At 40.9% G+C, this 23,405-nt stretch overlaps 1 protein-coding gene across 2 annotated transcripts in view; it reads right to left on the reverse strand.

The window, feature by feature from the left end:
- Positions 1–7,631: 7,631 nt before the first annotated feature.
- PXDN (peroxidasin) overlaps positions 7,632–23,405 on the reverse strand; it is a 79,780-nt gene continuing 64,006 nt past the window's right edge. For both annotated transcript variants that reach the window (XM_032213419.1, XM_032213418.1), the window contains 5 exons: positions 23,036–23,244; positions 17,676–17,796; positions 15,574–15,706; positions 14,200–14,313; positions 7,632–12,010 (listed from right to left, as the gene is read on the reverse strand). In XM_032213419.1, the coding sequence (XP_032069310.1) occupies positions 11,885–12,010; positions 14,200–14,313; positions 15,574–15,706; positions 17,676–17,796; positions 23,036–23,244 (703 nt within the window). In that variant the 3' untranslated portion in view covers positions 7,632–11,884. The remainder of the gene's footprint in view (positions 12,011–14,199; positions 14,314–15,573; positions 15,707–17,675; positions 17,797–23,035; positions 23,245–23,405) is intronic.

Consider the following 23,405-nt stretch of genomic DNA (forward strand, 5'->3'; position numbering starts at 1 on the left):
GAGCACCAGTTCAAGTCCCACCTTAGCCAATGGAAGGCGGCTGGGTGAACTTCTGGCCAATTACTCTCACAGGGCTGTTGTTGTTGGGGAGAAACAGGAGGAGGAAAGTGTGTTGCATATGTTGAGTTATATATGCTTTGTGTTATTTATAAAAATAATAAAGGTTGGATAAAAATAAAATAAATAAAAGAAATATTGTCTCTTCTCTAATCAGATATTTGATTACCAAGGTGGCGCAGTGGTTAAATGCAGCACTGCAGGCTACTGCTAGATCAGCAGGTCAGCGGTTCAAATCTCACCGGCTCAGGGTTGACTCAGCCTTCCATCCTTCCGAGGTGGGTAAAATGAGGACCCAGATTGTTGGGGGCAATATGCTGACTCTCTGTAAACCGCTTAGAGAGGCCTGAAAGGCCTATGAAGCGGTATATAAGTCTACTGCTATTGCTATTTCCAGAATGAATCTGGAAAATATGGTCTTCTCTCCCTTGGTTCTGTTCTCACATTCATTGACAAAAACACAACAATCCACACCCTCACGAGCCTTTGACCATCTGGTTTAGCTTTACAGTACAGTAGGCAAAAGTTATAAAAAGTCTTTTTAAAGTGACTGTGTGTGTGCATGTGTGTTGTTAAGCGACAACTGTTCAAACATTAAATGTGGAGTAGCTGAAGACTAACTACTACACTTCCCAAATGCCACAAGTATTTCCTGCCTAATTATTTTCATATCTTCAAAGATATTTGTCCTGGCAATTTTCAGTTTCCATAAACAGGAATGTAGCTACGATCTCTCCTTGATGTTTCTGGAAAGTTCTCAAGGAGACCAAACTTGGAAATCCCTTTTATAAACCTTCAGCAGGAAACCTGAGAACCAAACTTTTCCTAGGTTTCAGAAAGCTACTCATAATTCGTGTTAAAAATCAAACCAAACCCAACAGTATTTTCCAATTCTCTTTTTCAGTCCTTCAGTAGAAATTAAGTGGATTTCTAATGAATCGTTTGTTTTGTGCCAAACTGCCATCCTCACGCATACACTTGATAAAATTATCCAAGATAAGCACCGGCACTGGAGTTTTTTTTAAAAAAAAAGGAATGTGAAGAGATGACTGTGGAGTGTAAGAATATTATTTTTGGCATTTGTTTTGAGAACATCTGGGATGATTTGGGAACCTTTCCCCACCTCCTGCTTCCCCCCCCCCACATCTTTGTTAATGAAGAAGTTTGGAGAAGTTTGCACATTCTCAGGCCATTTAATTGGCCTTGAATAAAAGTATTATTCATTCAGATTCATAGATATTTTTTAAGAGAAAAGGAAAAAAATATTTCTGTCCTTCTCAGTATGATTCTTCAAGTGTAGTTTTACTTCTTCGGCACAATGGAGAAAACTACTACTAGAACAAGAGATCCAGTCCTATTTGGGAAACCACAATCAGTTAAACATGACTTAGAAAGACAGAACAATGATTCTGAATATTTCTAAAGCTGGAGAGGATGAGATTCAGTGGTGGGTTCCTACCAGTTCAGCTGAACCGGTAGTGTTTTGGCAGCCTGGTCACTGGAACCAGAAGTGACCCAGGCCTGCCACGCTCCCGAACTGGTTCTCTGGGCGACCCCATAGGCGCGGCCACCTTGTTTTTTGTTTCTGCGCATCCGCAAAGCAAATTTTATTGCACCATGCATGCGTTCACAGCACACATCAAGGGCACACAAAGAATACGCGGCGCAGCCATGAACAAACCGGCAGTAGCCTCTGCCGGAACCCATCCCTGGTTAGTTTGGGAGATTGAACAATCCGCTAAGAAATGGAAAATATTGGCAGCAGCTTGGTGACGGGATGGACGGAGCTTTGCTTGATAGAGACTAGCCCCACGAATGTCTACCCACAAAGCATCCCCAAAACCAAATGCCGTGGCTCTACTTTGTACTTTAGTAGCAGGGCCCTTGTTCCTTTAGACCAGCGATGGTGAACCTTTTCAACCTGGTGTGTCCAAAATTCAGAAAATGCCTAATTTGACTCTGATAGAAGAGAATCGGTGTAGCTCAGGGTTGAATTGCAGGGTCTCTTAGCACCCTCTTAGCTTGGGGTGAGCTTGGAGGTTTCCCTGCAGATCTCATTACCCAACTAGGTAACATTCCTGCTGATGAGGTTCCCTGGTTTGGTAATAAAATATTTCCAAGAAAATAAGTTCAAGTTGAGAGAGCAACCAAGGATCTCATAATTTGAGTCTGCTGGTTGTCATGCGCACACACACACACACACACACACACACACACACGAGAAACCCTTACGTCCTCTTCCCCCATCTAGGCCACCTTGGACACTGGCATTGGGCAGCAGCATGGAGGTTAAGCCTCCCCACTAATGCCATCTTTCCCACTCAAAAAAGATCACCTCTCACCATTCCTCAGGGTGCGCAAGGCTTGGGGAAGAACACAGTTGCCCCCACGGCCCAGGACTCCCCAGGATCTGCTTTGTATGGCTTACCTTCAGATGGTTTCAATTCTGTTGACAGCCCCTGGAGACGACCTGAGCTGCTCTCTACAGCTGAACAGAGGGGTGGCTTTGGGAGATTATTCCGGGGCAGTCAATGGGACAGAAAGTGGCCATTAGGCTACTGGAGGGGTCTACAAGTATGGCAAATAAGTAAACAATCCTTATCATTTACTTTTGCATCTCTCCCTCTCTCCCTCCCTCCCTCTCCCTCCAACTATTTCAGAATCAAAACAGATCGATTAGCCAATCTCCTCTTCCGTCTCTTAGTTACTCTTGACACCTTCATTAAATTCAGGCAGTGGGAAAAAACCACTATTTTTCAGCAGGAGACCCTATACCACTTTGGACAAAGGGTAGCCAATCTCTTGGTTTATTGTTTACGTGGATACATGATGGTGCATTAATTCAGGTAATAGAAGCCTCCCACTGTAAGGAATGAGCCACTGTGGGGGAAGTTTTAAAACAATTGTTTCTTGTCTTTTCCTAGAAAGCCACATTTCCCTACATTTTCTTTCTTTTGCCTAAACTTCCTTGACCTTCCACTCACTTCAGTGATGTCTTCCGTTGCATTTTTAAACACCCCCCCCCCCCGGCTGCTGTAGGAATGAAACAAGCTCAGTAAGATGGGCGGCCTCGTAAATCTTTTAAACCAATAAACAAATAAGCTGCCCAGAGTTGCTTAAGATGAGCAGCCAATTTTTAAAAATAAATAATATAAAAATGAGTTCTGTCAACTCTCCTTTGTTTTCTGTTTCACGCTTTCTGCTTTGGCAGAAAAGTAAGTACTCTTTAAGTAAGAAGAAAGCCTGCTCTTACTTCCTCAAAAGGAAAATAAGCTATTTTCCTCTGCAATGGCATGTACAGGGCTTTAAATCTCTCCCCCTTTTTTCCTTCTTTAACCCAAGCATTTCAAACAATAAGCTACCATGTTTGGAATCAGTAAATCTTTTGGGAATTAAGCATCCAAGAATGAAGATATAAACATATTTTTGGTCGCTCGACAGAGAGCTCCAAATGCCTGCATGTATTCAAAATGGAGCCTCTCTGTTTGCAGGTGTGGCTCTGCTTAAGCTAATAACCCAGCGGAAAGGTGAGCATAAACCATGACTTTTCTGTTCTCCAATTCTATGATGTTGATTTAATGGCTTTTAGCTAGCATTTATTCCCCAGACACCCACATGAGTAATGTTCTAGGTTCACTTGCATTAAAATGAAACACATCTGGCAGATCTGAGGAAACTCGGCATGAGAGAGGATGCTGACAAGAAATCTCCATCCAGAGCTTCAGGAAGAGGAATGGCAGGACAGCTGTATTCCTGCAGAACATCTCAACCAAGTCTGCAAAGAACAAGCCAGGCGAGGACATCCACCGTTGGTCAAATTTGGCAAAGCATCCAAATACACACCAGGGACAACACCTTGAACAACACACCTCCTTTCCACAGCTATGAGGCCAATCTGACATCTTTTTCACCCCCTGGACAAATTGATATTTATTCTCTCAAACCTTTGGCCATTTTACTGGGTTAACTGGGTGAAGAAAGTACAGCACATGACCTCGGCAGAGGCATGAATAAACTGTTACCAAGATAAAAGTGGCTGAAATATCCCCCCCCCAAAGGCCAGAGCAATAACTTTAGAAGCACCTCCTTAATTTATTAAATTAAATCAGACTTGCATGGATCTGTTGTTATAGTCTATCTTAATAAAAGTAGTTTTAGCCTTTCTGTGGAGTTGATTTTCTGAACCATCCCTTGCAGCGGGATTGATCCTATGATAGATAAAGGTTCCCCTTGCACATATGTGCTAGTCGTTCCTGACTCTAGGAGGCTCCATTTCACAGCCGAAGAGCCAACATTGTTCAAAGATGTCTCTGTAGTTTAGTCATGTAGTTGGCATGACTAAATGCCGAAGGCACCCGGAGCGCTGTTACCTTCCCACCAAAGTGGTCCCTATTTTTCTACTTGCATTTTTTATGTGCTTTCAAACTGCTAGGTTGGCAGAAGTTGGGACAAGTCACGGGAGCTCACTCCGCTATATAGCGCTAGGGATTCGAACCACTGAACTGCCGACCTTTCTGATCGACAAGCTCACCATCTTAGCCACTGAGCCACCGTGTCCCAGATCCTATGATATGTAATACTTATACATTCAGTTTCTGCTACCTGTATTTTTACTGTTTAAATGGTAAACATTTTAGAGTTGTAAGCCACCCTGGGAGAATTGTTTTGAAGTCTAACACGAGTATTTAAAATGAGTAGTTATTATTTTTTGTAGTTTGAGGGAAACAGGAATTTCCAGGGATGCCCTGGAATAGACAGCATTTTGAACTGCAAGACAGATGATGATAACCAGGTTTTTTGGAAAGCTTAGAAGCTAAGAAAACAAACAGAAGCAGTGATACTGAAAGGTCACATCAGATCCTGAAGGTAGGTAGAAGTGGAGCTTTGAAGTTTCTTTCTTTCTTTCTTTTTTGCCAGATCTAAAGCAAATCCCAATACATACAGCAGACAATCTACTTTTAAAAAAATGAGGAGTCACTGGTTGATTGTCTCCATGCAACCGGCCCCCACTGCTTGTTATAGGAGTAAAAAATTGAGATAAATTCTCGTGTTTACTGCCTTGAGCTCTTAAGAAAACAGGAAAGAAAGCGAGCGAAGGGAGGGGGGAGAGGTACTCATTTTAACTAACCTAAAGTACAAAGAAAGCAAAGCAAAGACGCTTGTCTTCCATAATAACAATTAAGAGGCATTCAGTAATTTCAAAAAAGTCCTAATTTCTGGTTTGCAAAATGGTGCAAAACAACTGGCTCACCCGGACCTTCGTAATAAACTAGATGAAAATATAAAAATGGGAAGATGGTCCACATTTGGAATGCAAAGTGGAATCACACAGCCTCCAGCTAGCAGAGATCACCTGCTTTTATAGATTCTAAATTGAGATGAAGCTGACCGATTGTGCATGTAGTAATTATATTAGGATTAGATCTTAAAGAGCTTTTTTTCCAGTAGTTTGCACATTGTAAAGCCACAATCCCATCTTGTCATCTGACCAAGTTTTTCGATTTCATCTTCTCAAAGTTAATACAAATATTAATTCTAGCCCTGCTTAATATTTGAATGAGAAACCCACATGAAAAACCAAGGTTGCAAACCTCTTAGGCTAGAGTGGGAAGAGAAAAGAAAAATCTTGGCAAATTGCTCTGGTTGAGAAACGATATGGGTACAGCCACAGATGAAGACCCAACCATGGATGAAGACCCAACTATAGGCCAACATAGTCACTCAAACAGGAGTCCACAATCAGAAAGATGGCAAGAGTCCATGGAATGAAGACTTATCCTTTCACATAACCTGGCAGCTGATCAGGAAAATGTGCCTCAAACTCTAGAAAGTGGAATCTCACCACGTCTGCTCACAAGCACGGGCGCTTGGAGATAGGGAGAGCAAATGATATATGCATGGTGACACCACACAACTGTTGCAATGTACACAAAGACATCAGATTTAAGAACACAAGTTATGCAGTGGTGGCGTTTGTGCAATGGTATCATGTTGAGGGAGGCGCAGTGGCTCAGCAATTAAAGATGCTGAGCTTATCAGCTGGAAACTTGACAGCCCGGGTTTGAATCGAGACCCGTGTGCTGCGTAACAGAGTGACCTCCTGTTCCTTGCCCCAGTTGCTGCCCACCTGTTCTGACCCCCCTCGTCCTACACCAAAGCACGCTGAGACAAAGATACTTCAAGGATTTATTAACACAGAGACAGGACCTTGGCAGCAAGCCAGCACAGTCCAGACTTTGGCAGCAAGCCAGCACAGACTAACCTTGGCAGCAAGCCAGCACAGACTAACCTTGGCAGCAAGCCAGCCTGCCAAGCTAGCCACGAGAGTTCTCCAGCTCTAGTGAATACGTTGACTCCTGCAAAGGGTGTGTGCACAATCATTCCTTTTAAAGTCTTATTAGGAGCCTAATTACCACCAGCTGAGTGCAATTATCTCCTGTAACTGCGTAACTGTTCTTTACGCCTATTAGCTCTCCATTGCCGGGCATCCAGGAACAACTCCCTTGGCTCCTCCCCACTGCTCCAATGCATGACGTCAGGATCACACTCCCTTGTCTCCTCCCCACTAGTCCAAGGCTCAGGCGCCTCCTGGTGGCCAACCAGCCTCTCTGTGCCCTGCTTGGAGTCGGAACCCTATCCAATGTCCTCCACATCCTCCAGAGCCGACTCATAGGGCCCCTCGCTGTCGGAGTCTGGTGGCAGCTCCAACGCCTCCTGCTGGGCCACACCATCACTTAAGCAGTTCAAAAGCATGCAGATGTGTCTTCCTACAACAGTCTCCCTTGGCCAAGAAATGGAGATGAACGCTGCCTCCTAGAGTCAGTCCCGACTGGACCTTTACCTTTATCATTGCGTTAGTATTGTGGTTTTGATTTCTCTGTGGCTTGCTGCAAACACTGCTGGTCAAAATTGTAATCGTGTAGCTATGTAAGTGTTATATTAGCAACTTCTGGAAATGGCCTGTTTCAGAAAAGCTTTTTTCTCCTAGTGATCGATCTTCCTGTTCTCAACCTAGTAGTTTGCATTGTCTTGATGTTGTAAGTTCTTTTTGCAGACAGTAGAAAGAATAGAATAACAGAGTTGGAAGGGACCTTGGAGGTCTTCTAGTCCAACCACCGGCTTAGGCAGGAAACCCTACGCCACTTCAGACAAATGGCGATCCAGCATCTTCGTAAAAACGTCCAGTTTTGGAGCATTCACAAATTCTGGAGGCACGTTGTACTGACTGTCAGGAAATTTCTTCTCAGTTCCAAGTTGCTTCTGTCCTTGATTAGTTTCCACCCATTGCTTCTTGTCCTGCCCTTTGAGTGCTTTGGAGAATAGCTTGACTCCCTCTTCTTTGGGGCAGCCCCTGAGATATTGGAAGACTGCTATCATGTCTCCCCTAGTCCTTCTTTTCATTAACCTAGATAAACTAGATACAGGCAGCATTTAGAAAAGGTTAGGTTGGATGGTGTGAGCAACACCTGTTGTCATTTGAATTCCCCACAATGCTTCTGTCACTATGCATTTCATCAGTGCAGCTCATGGTGGATGTGATTAAATCATTTGAAATAATGTATCATGACTCCAACTTAAAAAACGTGACCTGTTTATTGTAAATAAAAAGCATTCATAACAGTGCAAACAATTCTTTGGTAGATTTATTAAGTACAAGAAAGTAAGTACAGTAATTATTTTTATTTTCGGTAGGAATTTTAACAAAGTAAATAAATATGGAACAATTGCCTCCAACAAAATACTGAGAAAAATGATCATTCAGCCATCGGCCACTGTCTCAAAAATGCTACATGAATTTTTAATTGGCAAAAATGTAAAAAAAATCATTTTATAATATTTGATTTACGTGATAATTATAGAATTAGGTCTATTTCCTAATTTGGTTTAACACCAAACATTTTCTGCTATTTGTTTAGCTATAAATGCTGGAAGTTACATCATTTTACATACTATTTGAACAATACTGATTATAGTGTTAACAGAAATGGGCTGCAAACCTTCTCTTCAATGACTCACTGGATCTTTTTCATGGAGATAACCCTAACCCTACTGATCAAATATTTGTTTTATTTCAATATACGAAGCCAGAGTTCTTTGGTTACAGATTCTTGGAAAATATACTCTTCAGTGTCCATGATGTAACCCTATACCCCTTTACAGATATTGAATATGATTTAGTTTGAATAGATTTGCAGATGCCTGTATTGCAAAATACCTGAGCGGGTGTTTTTTTTTTTTTTTTAGTGTAGCTGCAGCACCTAAATAAATGGTCATTAGTAATTTGTTAAGATTGAACCTTGTCTTATACCTGCAGAAACATGCTTCAGTTGTGGTTATCTAGCATAATTTGTTAATTTGCAGAAATATGAAAGAATTCTAGTGAAAACCCCTACAGGAAAAAACATGATCTGGATTGTGAAATAGAGAATTTACTGAGGTCCTGAAAGGCCTAAGAGGTAATCCTTAAAATAAAGTACAATTTTTAAAGTATGTCTTCACTTCATGGGCATCAAATCTTTATCTAAGAATTTCCTTTCGAGTTCCACCCTGTGCCTGTTGATCTGGTTGTAAGTCCTACTAAGTTTGGGCTTATTTTTAAGTAAAAATGTTTAAGATAGTACTCTTTGAACAGTTCTGTAAAATTTGTTGGTCAATTACTATGTATTCCCAAAATACTTTTCTAAAGCAGCTACTGACAGATCCTGGTAGAGTATTTACTAAACAAATTCCTCTTTTTAATTCCTCTTATTAAAACTGTATGATTTTGCTTTCACCCCTGAAAACTGATCAATGTCACTTCAGAAGACAGCTAAATACTACAAGTTAATGATTTGCATCATGAAGACAAAGACATCGGTCAAATGAGGTATGACAGCTTTTCTTCTCTGACTGTAACAATACATGCTGGTTATAAAAAAAAGACGATATTGAAAACAAAGGTAAACAGTGGTATATTAATGTAGACATAATAACAACAGTCCTTAAAACACATATCTGGGTATAGAGATTCACACACAGTAATGTTTAACATGATTTTGACAGAAGTATTAAGTAGGGAAAACTGGTGCCATGTAATCAAAGACTTTGAAATGTTTGGTTCCTTCACACTAATAGATTTTATTTCAAAATCATGCAACAATCTATCCAGGATCAATAGAGTTTAGGTGCTGGTCTATGCACACTGCTTTAGTACATCTCATTTGTTCACAAAATATTTTAGAGGAGCTTTAGCAGCATTTTCATTAAAGGTTGGTGCCTTTTATATACCGATGAATGCATGACGTTTGTTTTCAGGCTACGGAATAATTCAGGTCAGAAGGCGGATGTCATTTTGGAATGTCTTTTCCTGGAAAACTGTACACTTAACCAGTGTGATGTTTGTCATCTTTTCCTGAAACCCTCACCTCCTGGGGCTTTTAATGTTCACATTTTCAAGGTATTTTCTCAGTTAGTAAATCAGGGGAAAAGCACATTGCAGAATCATAGTTTAAACCTTCCTGGTACTCAGGCCAAAAATGCTGTTATCTACATCTATAGCTGTATCTGTTTCTAAAACTGTAGGATCCGGATCATACAAAGAACAATTTTGTTGAAACCTGACAGTCTGGAACAATTGATTAAGACATCATTGCTCTCTTGACAATGTATTCATTCTTGACCATGTTAAGATGAGTGTAACTCATGCGTTGCTGGGGATTTCTTGGGAGTTGAAGTCCACACATCCTACATTTGCCAAGTTTGTAAAACACATTCTTGGAGCATTTTTTAAGAGGACATGAACGTATTTAAGGCTATCGGATTTGGTAGGCTAGAATTCAGATAACCACTAAATGGCAACAAAGAAATGCTGATCTGATAGCCCAAATCTATTAGGAAGAATCAAAATGGATTCTGGGAGGTCAGAATGCACTCAGCAGTGAAAGTATGTTACATGTCAGAAAGGTGCTAGAAGAGATAATAGATTTCAAAAATCATGGTGGCATATGCAAAGATAATATTCCCAAGATGGTTCTTAACTCCTGTTTGATTAATTTCTCCATTACTACATATTTTCCAGAAAAGCATAATGCCTCCCGCCCCTTCAGCCATCATTCTGTGCCAAAGGTTTATTATGATAAAGGAGATTCCATAATGGTTTATTTCTCAGCACAAATATAACATTATATCTTAGCATTACTAAGATATAAAGTAGGAAAATAAGAATCTATATGTTTGTAGCAAATGAATAATGAATAATGGATGCCTAAAACATCAGATGCTGAATATTTATGGGGGCCAGAATTAATATGAAACACAAATAACCCAAGAAACAATCCTCACCACCTTTTTCAATAGGAGGCTCAGCCTTGGAAGGTAATGATAAAGGGCAAGGTCAAATATTATCATTGAATGAATACAGACAGTATCCACATCGTAAGGATTAGAGTTCCCAGACAGATTTGAATTCTGGGATTATTACACATCTATAAATTAAATTCTGATGTGGCAGATTTCTTGGACAACTTGAGCAAGTTTGCAGTACTATACATAAGAAAGACGAATTTAGATGGGAAACGGAAGTACAGATAGCCTGAACATCTCAAGAATAAGCAGGGAAACGTAACATAGGTGAAAAATATAAAGCAGCTGAGCAAATTGCCCTTTAAACCAAGAAGTATGAGAATGTGATATGATTTTTATTTTCCATCAGTATCTTTTTCTGGGCTTCATTCTCTCCAAGAATGACCAGTAAAGGCCAATCTGGCCAAGGAATTCCAGCTCTGGAGTTCATAAAAACATGAAAGTTTGCAAACTTGGGAAACATTGTATTACACTGGAAGTTAAATGATGAAAGATGCAGGCATCAGATAGGGAAAGATTTAATACTACAGGGGTGTAAAAATCAGATGCCAAAATTAAGCAGTTTTTTTATTCTTGGACTCAATTAGAATTAATACTGCAAGTTAAGTACGATTTTGTTATTGTGGTAATGATATTCTGGCATGATTAGCTTTTTAAGTCAAATACCTTTCAAGTCTGACCTCGTGTTTGTATCATACTAAAACATTTGTTTTGGTTTGTTTAGTTCTAGTTACCGGATTATGTGAAACCAGCCACCCTGGTCTTTGAAAAACTTTGTTTATAGTGTAGCATATTATTCAGGGCCACAGAACCAGAATCCAAAAATCCAAATATTGTTTTCTCATACATCCTTTGCTGCCATCTAGTGGTACTCCAGAGTTCTGCAGCCCAGGCACGGCAGGCCTAACATTGTCTGAATTCAGCCAACTGTAGTTTATTCAGTATGACATGGTCAAGTATCAGTTGAATGATATATGAATGCAGGCAATATCTGTGTTCACATATATTGCACTAAGCCATGATTTTACCATGGTGCATTCACTAAGCTATAATGGTAGTAAAAATACACCTAGCACTAAGCCATGGTTTACAGAACCACATAATACAATGTGTAAACCCAGGTGTTATGTTACGTGGACCTTATTTCCTCCAATGGCACCTGATTTCCTACCAGTGTGCAAAGAAAGAAAAATCAACCTGGGAGCCTAAAAAAAACTAAACAAATGCTTTAAAAAAATAGCACCAGTTTTTAGTCTCTTGAACCTGAGAAGTTTCAACACAAAATTATCTTGACTAACACTGTGTATTCCCTTTCAATGCTTTCACCTGGTGGTTTTCCAATGGATAAGAAACACTGTTACCCCGTCATCTGAATGCTATTCTCCTTTAACATCTTGGTTCTCTATTGTGGTTTAAAGCCTGTATTTGTTACCTGTATTTGCCATCAGCAGATATCAATATGACTTTGACACGTGACAATTGGGACTTAGGGTGCATTTTCCTTGCTAACAGTTTGTTTTAGGCACACTGGACAGCAAATGCCCTTCAGCTTCACAGGTGTAGCACAATCAAGTGACGGACACGATTCCACGTAACAGGTGACCTGACCAACCTGCATTTGAAAAGACAGAGTGACAGTTTAGCTACTTTAAAAAAAAAAAGAACAAGAAGAAAAGAGAAAGATGAACACGAGCATTACGGAAGAATGTATATCGGGGATTTGGACCTGTATTGTGGATCTAGTACAGGCTATCTAAACATTTTAACTTTTATTTGCTTGCTGAATTCTGAATGAAAATATGTATGCACAAATCAACAGACCAAGAGTGGCGAAAGCTTCATATTGCTTGATAAATTGGGAAACATCTTTGTAGTAATTGTTTGTAACTAGAGCGGGTCACTGTTTTCTTGAAATTAATCAATTTTTTGATCAAACAGAATATCAAAAGACAAAGAGATCTTACTCCATTTATAGATCATGGAGACCTCTGTTCCTTAAATGCCATCATCTAGGATGATAAGGTATAAACTGGAGTAACAATGATGATAAAACTGTAACCCCCAACACATATTAATAAGCAAGCTTGTTCAATGACTGCTAGTCATCTCTTGACAAGACAGGCAGACAATCTTGTAGAGGCTACTTCCATTGCGTACTTCATGGTTTTATAAAAGTCAGGAATTGTTAAAAACACATTTTGCACTTTTGTCTGAGGACTTTCATGCTCTTCTGCTTGGATTTTTTTCATGTCTTTGGTCGGCTGCTGTGTGAGACAAAATGTTTCATTCCACGGACCTTTGCTCTGAACCAGGAGGGTTTCTCCAAATTTTCAACCATTTGCATGAATGGAAGCACCAAGGGCTGCATGATGACATTCTGAACCCAGCTACATATACATATTTGGCAGCTCCCCACCAATATTTCATAAATTGAAATATTTACATTACTAAGTCCCAGATAAAACATCATGTTATTAAATGTTCTTGATGTCAGGACTCCAGAAAGTTTCCAGGGACTAGTTGTTTTAATTTCCGGCAGCAGCACACACACTGCTGTGCCTCCAAGGCATAAGGCATTTTAAAAACTTGAAACAAATTTCACAATGCGTACATTTTTATGGATCACAAGCTCCTCGCTAAACACACAGAGAAGGCCACAGCTGGATTGTCTCAAACTTTCAAATACGACTGTGCATAACAGACAAGCAGTGGATTTTTATGGGGTTCTTCTTAGAAGTGAGTCATATCAGGTTTGATGAGACTTATTTCCAAGTCGTTCTGAGCAGGACTGCAATCTTAAGAGATTTCCCCCTCAAATAAACAAACTCGAGTGGGTACAGAAAATATAGAGGCAGTAATTCAGAATTTGCTGTCTTGAAGATTGGTTAAATTTAATAGGGTAAAAGTCCTGCAAACTGCCCAACTTTATCCTGATTCAAAGCCATTTATTTTGGTTTTAAAGGTAAAGAGGTTCCCCTTGCACACATCTGTTAGTCTTTCCCAACTCCAGGGGGTGGTGCTTATCTCAGTTTCAAAGCCGAAGAGCCAGCACTGTCGGAAGACGTCTCCGTGGTCATGTTGCTGGCATGACTAAATGCCAAAGGCGCACAGAAACGCTGTTCCCTTCTCACCAAAAGTGGTTCCTATTTTTCTACTTGCATTTTTTACGTGCTTTCGAACTGCTAGATTGGCAGAAGCTGGGACAAGTAACTCATTCGATTACGTGGCGCTAGGGATTCGAACAGCCGACCTTCTGATTGACAAGCTCAGCATCTTAGCCACTGAGCCACCATGTCCCATTTTGGTTTTACTCACCATTAAAAGGACAAGAAAAAATTCAGGCACCAAAGTGTGTGGTAACCCCAAGGCAGAACAGAATACTGTGAATTAAACTATCCCTTTGTTGTTGTTGTTGGTGTGTGTGTGTGTGTGTGTGTGTGTAAGATGGGCTAGAAACCTGCTGTAGTTTTCTAAGAATTTTTTTTAAAGTAGCAGCAGTTGAGACTGTTCAGGAAGTCCAATTTGCCAAATCCACATTCTCTGGCAGCGACTCCTTTGGCAAGGAGACAATATCATTAGTTGAGCAGCTTCTCTCTTTGGCAGTCAAAGCGGCAGAGCCCAAAGACTGAGAAACTATGATAACAATAACATTTGCAAACGAGCAAGGAGAAGAAGCTCCTGAGGATAAATGTAGAAAGCTGCAGCCCTCTACAAGTTTATCAGGAAGGTTCACTAAATGCCAGGAGGCAAATGGCCCAGAAGACACGCAGGCATGTGTGCCTAAAAGCATGTTAAACTCACCTTGCATTCGCATGTGGTGCAGGGGTCTTTTTTCCACGTGTCATTACTCGAATAAGATTTGCCGTTTTCATCAGTACATTCGGTTCTGCTCAGCCGTGACTCAAGTTTCTTTATCTGGACAGGAGAGACGTTGTTTATCCATCAGTGCCAAAAGCATTTCTCTTTCCTTTTATGTGCAATGCAAGAAAGTCAAAGAGCCCCCTTCAAAATCCTCATGGCAGGTCACGTCCCTTTTACTGGGAAATTCTGTACTAAGAGGGCAACATACGATACACGAGATGCTAACGTTGCTTTGCAGGGCGATGAATAAGAAAGGGGAGGATTCGGAAGCTAAAAAGTCACAAGATCCCTTTGGAATTCATTTGACATTTTGTGCATTAAAATAACCCCCTCCAACTGTCCCTTGCCTGGGGAAAAATGTCATTTAGGATATGAATCTGTTTCACCACTCCATCCTTCAAAAGAAGAAATAAAGATTTGGGAAGAATTTTGCTTCTCCGTTAATTAAACTAAGAGTCAGAGGACAACCAGCAGGATGTGATGGAGACACACAGTGATAACCCAGCCATAAGTACATTTAATCATGGAAGAACTATTGGCCATATTCAGTTCTGCATGTCATACATGGATCTTGGTTTCGAAGCGTGAGGAGATTGTAGACCAGAAATACAATTGGAAGAAAAGGATTCCTTGGATTTTTTTCTTCTCCTTTTTTAGTGCAATTTGTCCCTCAACTTTATCCTTACACGTTTCTGATCTAAGGTCATTCATAGAGCTTTTCAAAGCTAAGATGAATCTGGATTTTCCTGGGTCAAACCAAATGGTAATTTCTGCACCACAGTAATGGGTTTCCTAGATGTATATGGCATCTCTCTCCTAGGAACTCAAGTCAATTTATACATTAATAGCCCTTTCTCCAACTTCCCCCCCCCCCCCACAGCCCTGTAAGCTAGATTGTGTTATGAGAAAATGAGCTTTCATGAGTGAGAGAAACTTAAACCCGAGAATCCCAAATCCTAATCCAGGATAATATTTGACCTCAGTGCATTTCAAAATAATATCTGGCTTGAATGAAAACATTAAGCTATTAAACTATTACACAGATAGGTTTTCCTAAAGCATGCAAATTATAATCAGAATTCGTTCATGAAGAGATGATGATACAACAGACATTTCTGCTGATTTTCCACAATTCTACACCACCTTTAAAGATCCATAGTGTGTCCACAAATTGCCCCAAAAACATTTTGGCGGCATGGGGAATAAGTGAAAGTTGCCACCCTCCTACTCTACCTGGAGTATCCCTTCACTTCTTAAATTGACTGCAAAAATATTTTAGTGTTTAATGTTATTGGAAGAACTTTTCACACTCACCTGTTTTCTGAGGTCTGTAATTGTTTTTTGCATATCTCCAACAAATTCTTTGAAATCATTCATTATGGGGGATTTCTTGTGCTCATTAAAGGATGAAGTAGTGCTGTTAAAGAATGTATTCCCTCTTGCAAAACTGGAATAAGAAAAATAATTGCACATATTGCACAGAAGAGGCATTGTTGATTTGAACAAATCTGATTGTCTAGCTTCTTATCAAACAGGCTATCTTTAATGCGTTATCGCACCCAATTTGCTGGTTGAGAAATCTGAATACAAGCATAGTTTAAATCACTGCAACAGAAGTTGCAGTGATTTAAACTATGTAAGTTGTACTTGTTCATGGAATTATGATTACTTTCTTAATCAGGATTAATGAAGTACATCAAAGATCTTTAAATTATCAGAATGAACTCAAATGTTTTTTCTTGGAGTACTGTTGAATCTAGTATGGCTCACGGCTTCTGAGACTCCATCCCTGAAATAGACCCCCATTGTGCAGGATAAATACTTCCTGAGAAGAGACTTTTGCCAGTCTAAAAAAACAGTGGTTTCTACCCAGTTCAAATGGCCTTGTCCATTTCTTTTATTACAGGTTGGCTGGCCATTTCAAAATCTCTTCTGGAGAATTCTGATGCTTTTTGGAATAAATCTGGGAATGATGAAGAACTCAACGCCTGGGACATAGAGTGAGGAAGCTGGGTTGCAAGAAATCCAGCCGAGCCGAGGTGGCGCAGTGGTTAAATGCAGCACTGCAGGCTACTTCAGCTGACTGCAGTTCTGCAGTTCGGCTGTTCAAATCTCACCGGCTCAAGGTTGACTCAGCCTTCCATCCTTCCGAGGTGGGTGAAATGAGGACCCGGATTGTTGTTGGGGGCGATATGCTGACTCTGTAAACCGTTTAGAGAGGGCTGAAAGCCCTAGGAAGTGGTAGATAAGTCTAACTGCTATTGCTAAATCCGTTAATGGCACTTTGAATTTTACTAACTTAACAACTGCAGTGATTCACTTAACAATTGTGGAAAGAAAACTTATAAAATGGGGGCAAAAACCATTTAACAACTGTCTTGCTTAGCAATGGAAATTTTGAGCTTTGTGGCCATAAACTGAGGACTATCTATATACTAACTTTGAGATGCCTTAACTGTTTCTTCAATCAGTGATGTGAGAACAGATGGTTTGCATGGTTGGGATGCTAGGTTGGCCTGGGTTTGAGACCCGACTGCTGCCATGGAACGAGATGAGCTCCTGTCCTTCACTCCAACTCATACCAGAGACATGAAAGGAAGCCACAACTGGGCGTTCCCCAGCCAATGGTGATGTCACTGCTAATCCTTTCAATCCGGAGGCCTCTTGGTGCTTCTGAGTGCAATGCAATGCAGTGATGCCGTCAAAGCAAAGAACCCCATGTGATGCAGCCATCACCAGGTCAGGATCCTGAGTGGATTATGGCATCCATAACCCCTCCCACATAATGGCAGAGTCACAAGATCACAACTCCTACCAGAGCTGATGTCTTGAGCCTAATGAAGAAAAGTGGCAACCCTAGGCTGCTTAATCCAAATCTAGCCCTAATCCTAAATGGATTCCAATTAACACTAAGTGAATAATTAACAGACGCCTCGGTTGTGCGGTATTTGGGAAGGAAAACACATTTGTGCATTGTGAAATAAATAACAGCCCAAACATGCTTTTTAATTTTGTAGAGTTTTAAAATTAGAGTCATGATTGCCAGAAAAAGGAGATTCTAAAATGCATCTCTATTAACTCTTTCTCTAAAAGGGTTGTAGGAAGTTTTTTAAAATTACTCCCTGGAATTTCTCATTGGAATCTGGAAAATTAGTTGTAATATTGCACCTAACTAGGAATTGTTTTTGAAGTATTTTTTGACTTATCGAACAGGTTGGCAAGCTATAGGCATTTCCCCAAAATTGACGTGTTGGAGGGGGGAAAATCAAGTTGATTGAAATAAGAACTTGGACAGAGATCGCATTAAAAAAAAAAACACCTGCTGGGATGCTTTGGGTTTTATCCTTCAGGCGACTAAATCCTAAGCGGTACAATAAAGGTTAAAAGTAACAAGTAAACGAAATTGTGATATGTACCTTGATGCTCTTGGAATTTTTAGGTATTTTGAAGGCTTATCTTCCCGAAAACTATAATCAAGGGAGCGCCTTCCTCGGAAGTGGTAAGAAAATGCATTGAATTGTCCTCTAGTTCTGCAATCTGAAATTAAACAGAAGATCTCAAACTTTGTTAAGACATGAACAAATAACATTTCTTCCAGAATAGAAACTATTGTATTGGAAAATTGAAATATATCCTTTCTGTTTTTTCAGTGAAACTTCATGCATTTTTGAAAAGAGTCTACCAGAACAGACGTAATCAACTAGTCCAGATAATATATATTGCATTGCACTTTTTATAGGTTCGCAAGCAAAACTACTTACTGATGCTGGAAAGCAAGGGAGAAAGAAAATTATGGGTTCAGAGTATGGTAAATGCATTGTTGAATGAGGAATAGGCTGGAGAAGATGATAGCATAGGATTCTTTACAAAATATTTTCTGGCTCCCTTTGATATTAATAACTATAATTTAATTGCTATTATCCTGATGAGGATGGTCAGGAAGATCTTGGAAGAAATGGACACATTCCACTATTAGTTCAGGCTCTGGAACTGAATCATATTGGATTGCTTTTTATATGACCAATGACATTTATAGGAAGAGAGATACGGCAATTGCAAATTTCTCTGCAACGGGTTTTGATACCCTTTCTGCAGCAACTTTGTACATTGAAGGCACTGTAGTATAATGCTCAAGTTTTACTAATGAGAATGTGTTCAAAAGATAGGATTGGATGTCAATTTCTTCATCCTATCGCAATTATAATTCCACAGTCCCAAAGGTGCTTTTCCCAAAGGCAACTGGCCTTTTTTTTGCTTTTCTTTTTGAAAATGTTTTGTTTCTCATCCAAGATAAGGACTGAAGAAGCTTCTTGCATGGGGAGCAAAATGCTTTCAAGGAAAAGAAATCAAGAAAATCTGGTTATCTTTGGGACAGCCATGGTATGGATGATTGAGAATCTCCATAGAAATATGGTTCCACAGACCACCATTCTGTCCCTAGTGCTGTTTAATACTCGTAGGACACTGCTGGGGTGGTCAATATGAAATATGGAGTACATTTATCAGTTGGCTGGTGGGATAGACAGAAGTTGATATCATCTGAGTCACAAGAATCAGGGAAATCAAGAGATCAGGACCAGAATATGATGATGGGCTGCATAATGAGCTATGGTGGCGCAGTGGATAAAATGCAGTTTTGCAGGCTAACTCTGCATTCCACTGCCAAGAGTTCGATTCTGAGCAGCTCAAGGTTGACTCAGCCTTCCAACCTTCCAAGGTGAGTAAAATGAGGACCCAGCTTGTTGGGGGCAACCTGCTGACTCTGTAAAGCACGCAGAGAGGGCTGTAAAGCACTGTGGAGCAGTATATAAGCGCTAGCTCAATTGCATAAGGGTCAAGAGCCTAGCAGGACAGAGGTGTTGTATTCCAGCATGTCTAGAAATTAGGAAGTTTCCTTGCTTTGGCAGATGCTGCAGGAGAAGGGATTCAGCAACTTCCTTCAGGTCACTTTCCCAAAGCTCTCTTCATCCCGATCTTTGTGAAGCTCTGGGAAACAGCATTCCGCTACACCGTCTCTGGCACGGAGAAGGCATGAATGGGGCAGAATTGAAGGTATAAATTAATATCTTCAGTTTTTTTTATTTGTTTTCCACCCATCTCCTTTTGAAGCGATTCAGGGCGGCTTGGAGCACAATGTTCCAAGCTTCCCCGAATCAACAAAATTAAATATTCTTAACCCAAGAAAAATGCTGTAAAAAAAAATCAGAAAGTAAGGTTTCACAGTCCCATATCAGTGATACTGAGAGGTTTTCTGTGTTAAACTTCCTAGCTGACGATGAAACGGCATTTTATGAAAAAAAAATTGTTATCTCTTACTAGGGTTGTTCATTAAAAGGCTCCACTGGCTGCACTGTTCTGGGTAGTCAGGTGTCTGAACAAACATCAAGGATGTCTAACTAGGTAAATCTGTGACATGAAAGCAGAGACTTGAGGCTTTCATACCACAGATCTACCTACTGTATTTTTCGGAGTATAAGACGCACCTTTCAACCCTCCAAAAAGAGGGTGAAAATTTGGGTGCGTCTTATACACTGAATGTAGCCCCACCAGCGTCCAAAAACGTGAGGCATGGAGGCAGCGATGGTCTGTGCCAATCCCTGAAGCCTGGAACAGGTGATTGGAGGGGTATTCTGGCAGTCCGATCCACCCGCCAATCAGCTGGGCTGAATCAGGCTGCAATAAGTGCCAAAGCTGACCTGGCTGGTCAGAGTTTGCAGCAGCCATCACATTCAGACAGCACAGTAACTGATTCAGCAGGATTCAAAATCATAATAACACACAATACATCACCAAAAGCAGGTTTTTCCAAGGTAGCAGTAAATACAAGCAAAACACAAGCAGTTTCACTTTTAGTTCTTGCCTAAATCAGGCTCCTTCCTGTCTCCTTGTTGCTCACACAGCAAATTTCAGAGTCCAAATAGCCCTCATTGGCTGACTCGGTTGCTATGCCTATTCATTGGCTGACCTTGTTACCATGTGTCAGCTGAGCACCATGGAAGCTGGTAGGCAGAGGCAGAATTTTTTCTTCTTATTATTTTCTCCCCAAAAACTAAGGTGCGTCTTATACTCTGAAGCGTCTTATACTCCGAAAAATTTGGTAGTTAGACTCCTTGATGCTGAGTGGAAGGCAGAGAGTACATGTCAGAGGTCACAGACAAAAATAAGACAAAGCTGGAATACTAACCATCTATCACACAGTGAAATAGACCATTTCCTGGTTTTATTATTACGTGGAAGAAATGTTGCTGTGTGTGTTTGTCTTTATGTTGTTATGATTAAGCTGGCACTTACTTAAATGTTCCAAAGACAAAACATTTTTTAAAAAAATATCATACTGAACCTGGAAAAATATTTAAGAGTAAAAAAAAACAGCTAATAATAAAAACAGATACTTTACAAACACAAGAATAAATATGGAATAACTGAATAAACTCTGGAATTTGAATTATACCAAACTAAGAAGTGCTTGTTCCCAGAAATTTGTACCATAGTATATTTTCACACACGAATCTAGAACGATGGCTAGCAATTTTCATCAAAAATGTATTGTTCCAATAGTGCAGGGGTATCAAACTTGCAGCGTCACGTTGTCATCACGTGACACATAATTACTTTTTACACCTTTGCTAAACCGGAGGTAGGAGTGGCCAGAATGTGATGTATTCGGTCCGCGGGCTGCAAGTTTCACACCCCTGCAATAGGCAAAGATATATAGGTAGAAGATAAGTCATAGCTATAGATCAGTGGTGGGTTCCGTCAGTGTCCACATGGATGAGCGCAGCGCATGCACACAGCGCGCGCATGCATCTTAGTGCCTCTGCAACTCTCCAGCTGCTCAATGGAGTATCGTAAAGGCGCTGTACACGCCGTGCACATGCACGGAAGCACTGATGACTTAAAAGACCGGTAAGGAGCTCAGGCAGGCGGGTGGACCCTCCGGAGCACTGTACCGGAATGGAATCTGGTGCTCCGGGCAGGCTCCACTAGGCCCGTACCAGGGCATATCACCTGCAACCCACCACTGCTATAGATGCACATACACACTCCCAAACCAAGTGCCATTACACAACAGTTAGCTGTACATTAGCCTGTATTTCCTCCATCTCATAATGTGAGCAGTTTTTACCGATCGCCAAAGAACAAACCGAAGCCACCGGAGACAAATCTAACTAGCAATTTTAAAACACTCTAAAACTTTCCCAGTTCAAGGAATCTGGCTGCTTTTAAAACTGAGTTCACACCACTGGTGGGTTCCTACCGGTTTGGACTGGCTTGGCCGAACCGGTAGTGGTTTGGCGGCCTGGTCGCTGCCTGCCACACCCCTGAACTGGTTCTCTGGGTGGCGCCTATGGCGCTGCCATCTTGTTTTTTGCTTCTGCGCAGAACAATTTTTATTGCACTGCTCATGCAGCACACATCAAGCGCACAAGCAGCGTGGCCACAAGCGGACCGGCAGTAGTGCCTGCCAAAACCCAGCCCTGGTTCACACCTCTTCTAATTCAGACCTTGTTCAAAAGGGGCTCTTTACCTCTGCTATGATTCTGCTCCATTTCCCAAAACTTTATCCCACCCAGGGAGCATCAAAACAAACCTCCCCCATAATGATGGAGAATGCTTATTAAAGACGAAGTAAGCAACAACATTGGCCAATCTTTTCTAGGAAACGAGGCTCTTGAGAAATGTTGAGAAGTTGTGGAATCACAAGATTTAAAGTCTCTTCTACCTCGGAAACCGCAGAGGCAGGAAATAGGACAATTTCTGTGCACATTAACTATCATTTTTGGATCAAGAACTTCATTTGTCTTTTAATAAGCAGCCTTAGTCTACTCTCCTACCTCCATTCAATACTCTTCACTGGTTGCCCTCTAGGTTCTGAATGATAAAGGCTTTTAAAGTTTTCATTTGAGAGGTTAGCTTCTAGGTCAAGGACCCAATTCCATACAAACTCCTGCCAGGTTATTTGTTACTAGGTTTGGCTGATACAATCTGTTTCTATCTCAGAAATGTAAACTCGCTGAAGCGTAAAGAGCAAGGCGACGGGAACTAACATGTTGCCTTAAGATTGTTTACAAAGCATGAGCGGCTCTTGCCCAACGCTTAGGAAACATCTACATCATACAATGAATGGTTTAAATAGGAATTATAACACATCATCCAGGTGGTCTCCCAGGGACCCTCAAGGGGGATATGAAACCAGGTCTCCTCTAAGACAGGAACGTTCAATGAGATCTGTGCATGGAGAGTGGAAGTCTGACAGTTAATGGAAAGAACAACTTTATAAGTAATTTGGTCAGACCTGCTTACACAGGACACCAAGTACAGAGAGTCCTCAACGTACGACAATTGAGCCCCAAATTTCTGTTGTTAAGCGAGATCTTTGTTGAGTGAGTTTTGCCTCATTTTACAACATTTCTTGCCACAATTGTTAAAGTGAATCACTGCAGTTAAGTTAGTAACACGGTGGTTCAATGAATGTGGCTTCCCCATTGACTCTGCTTGTCAGAAAGTCGCAAAAGGAGATCGCAGGGCCACCACGACCGCAACTGTCATAAATAGGGGCCAGTTGCCAAGCATCTGAATTTTCATCAGGTGACCATGAGGACACGGCAACGGTCCTGTGAAAAACGGTCATAAGTCACTTTTTTCAGTGCCGCTGTAACTTGGAACGGTCACTAAATAAACTGTCGTAAGTCGAGGACTTCCTGCATTTCACGATGTTATTTTATTGGAGACCCATAAGCCTTGCTTTTCCAAAGAAGAAAATATATGGCTGTACCTTCACAGCAGTCTTGCCACATCCTGAGATCCACTTTGGGAACTTCAGCACAGCTTCCGTAGCCATGTGGGAACTCAGCCACTCTGAAAACATCCCGTTGCACTCTGGTTATGTTGTCCCCGTTGTCACAGAGAACTCTTGCAAGGGACGACTGCTTGACCTGAGTCAACTGAGCTGGAGTAAACACACCTGGGTTCTCATACCACAACCTGTAGTCTCACGTCAAGTAAGAATAAACTCTTAGTCAGCATTCAGGGTAACAGAAAAGGATTCAGTACTAAGAAAAGGGAGGAATATATTATTCACATTAACACAGTGTTCCTCAACCTTGGCGACTTTAAGTCCTGTGGACTTCAACTCCCAGAATCCC

This window comes from Thamnophis elegans, chromosome 3 (assembly GCF_009769535.1).
Source record: "Thamnophis elegans isolate rThaEle1 chromosome 3, rThaEle1.pri, whole genome shotgun sequence".
Taxonomy (NCBI): domain Eukaryota; kingdom Metazoa; phylum Chordata; class Lepidosauria; order Squamata; family Colubridae; genus Thamnophis; species Thamnophis elegans.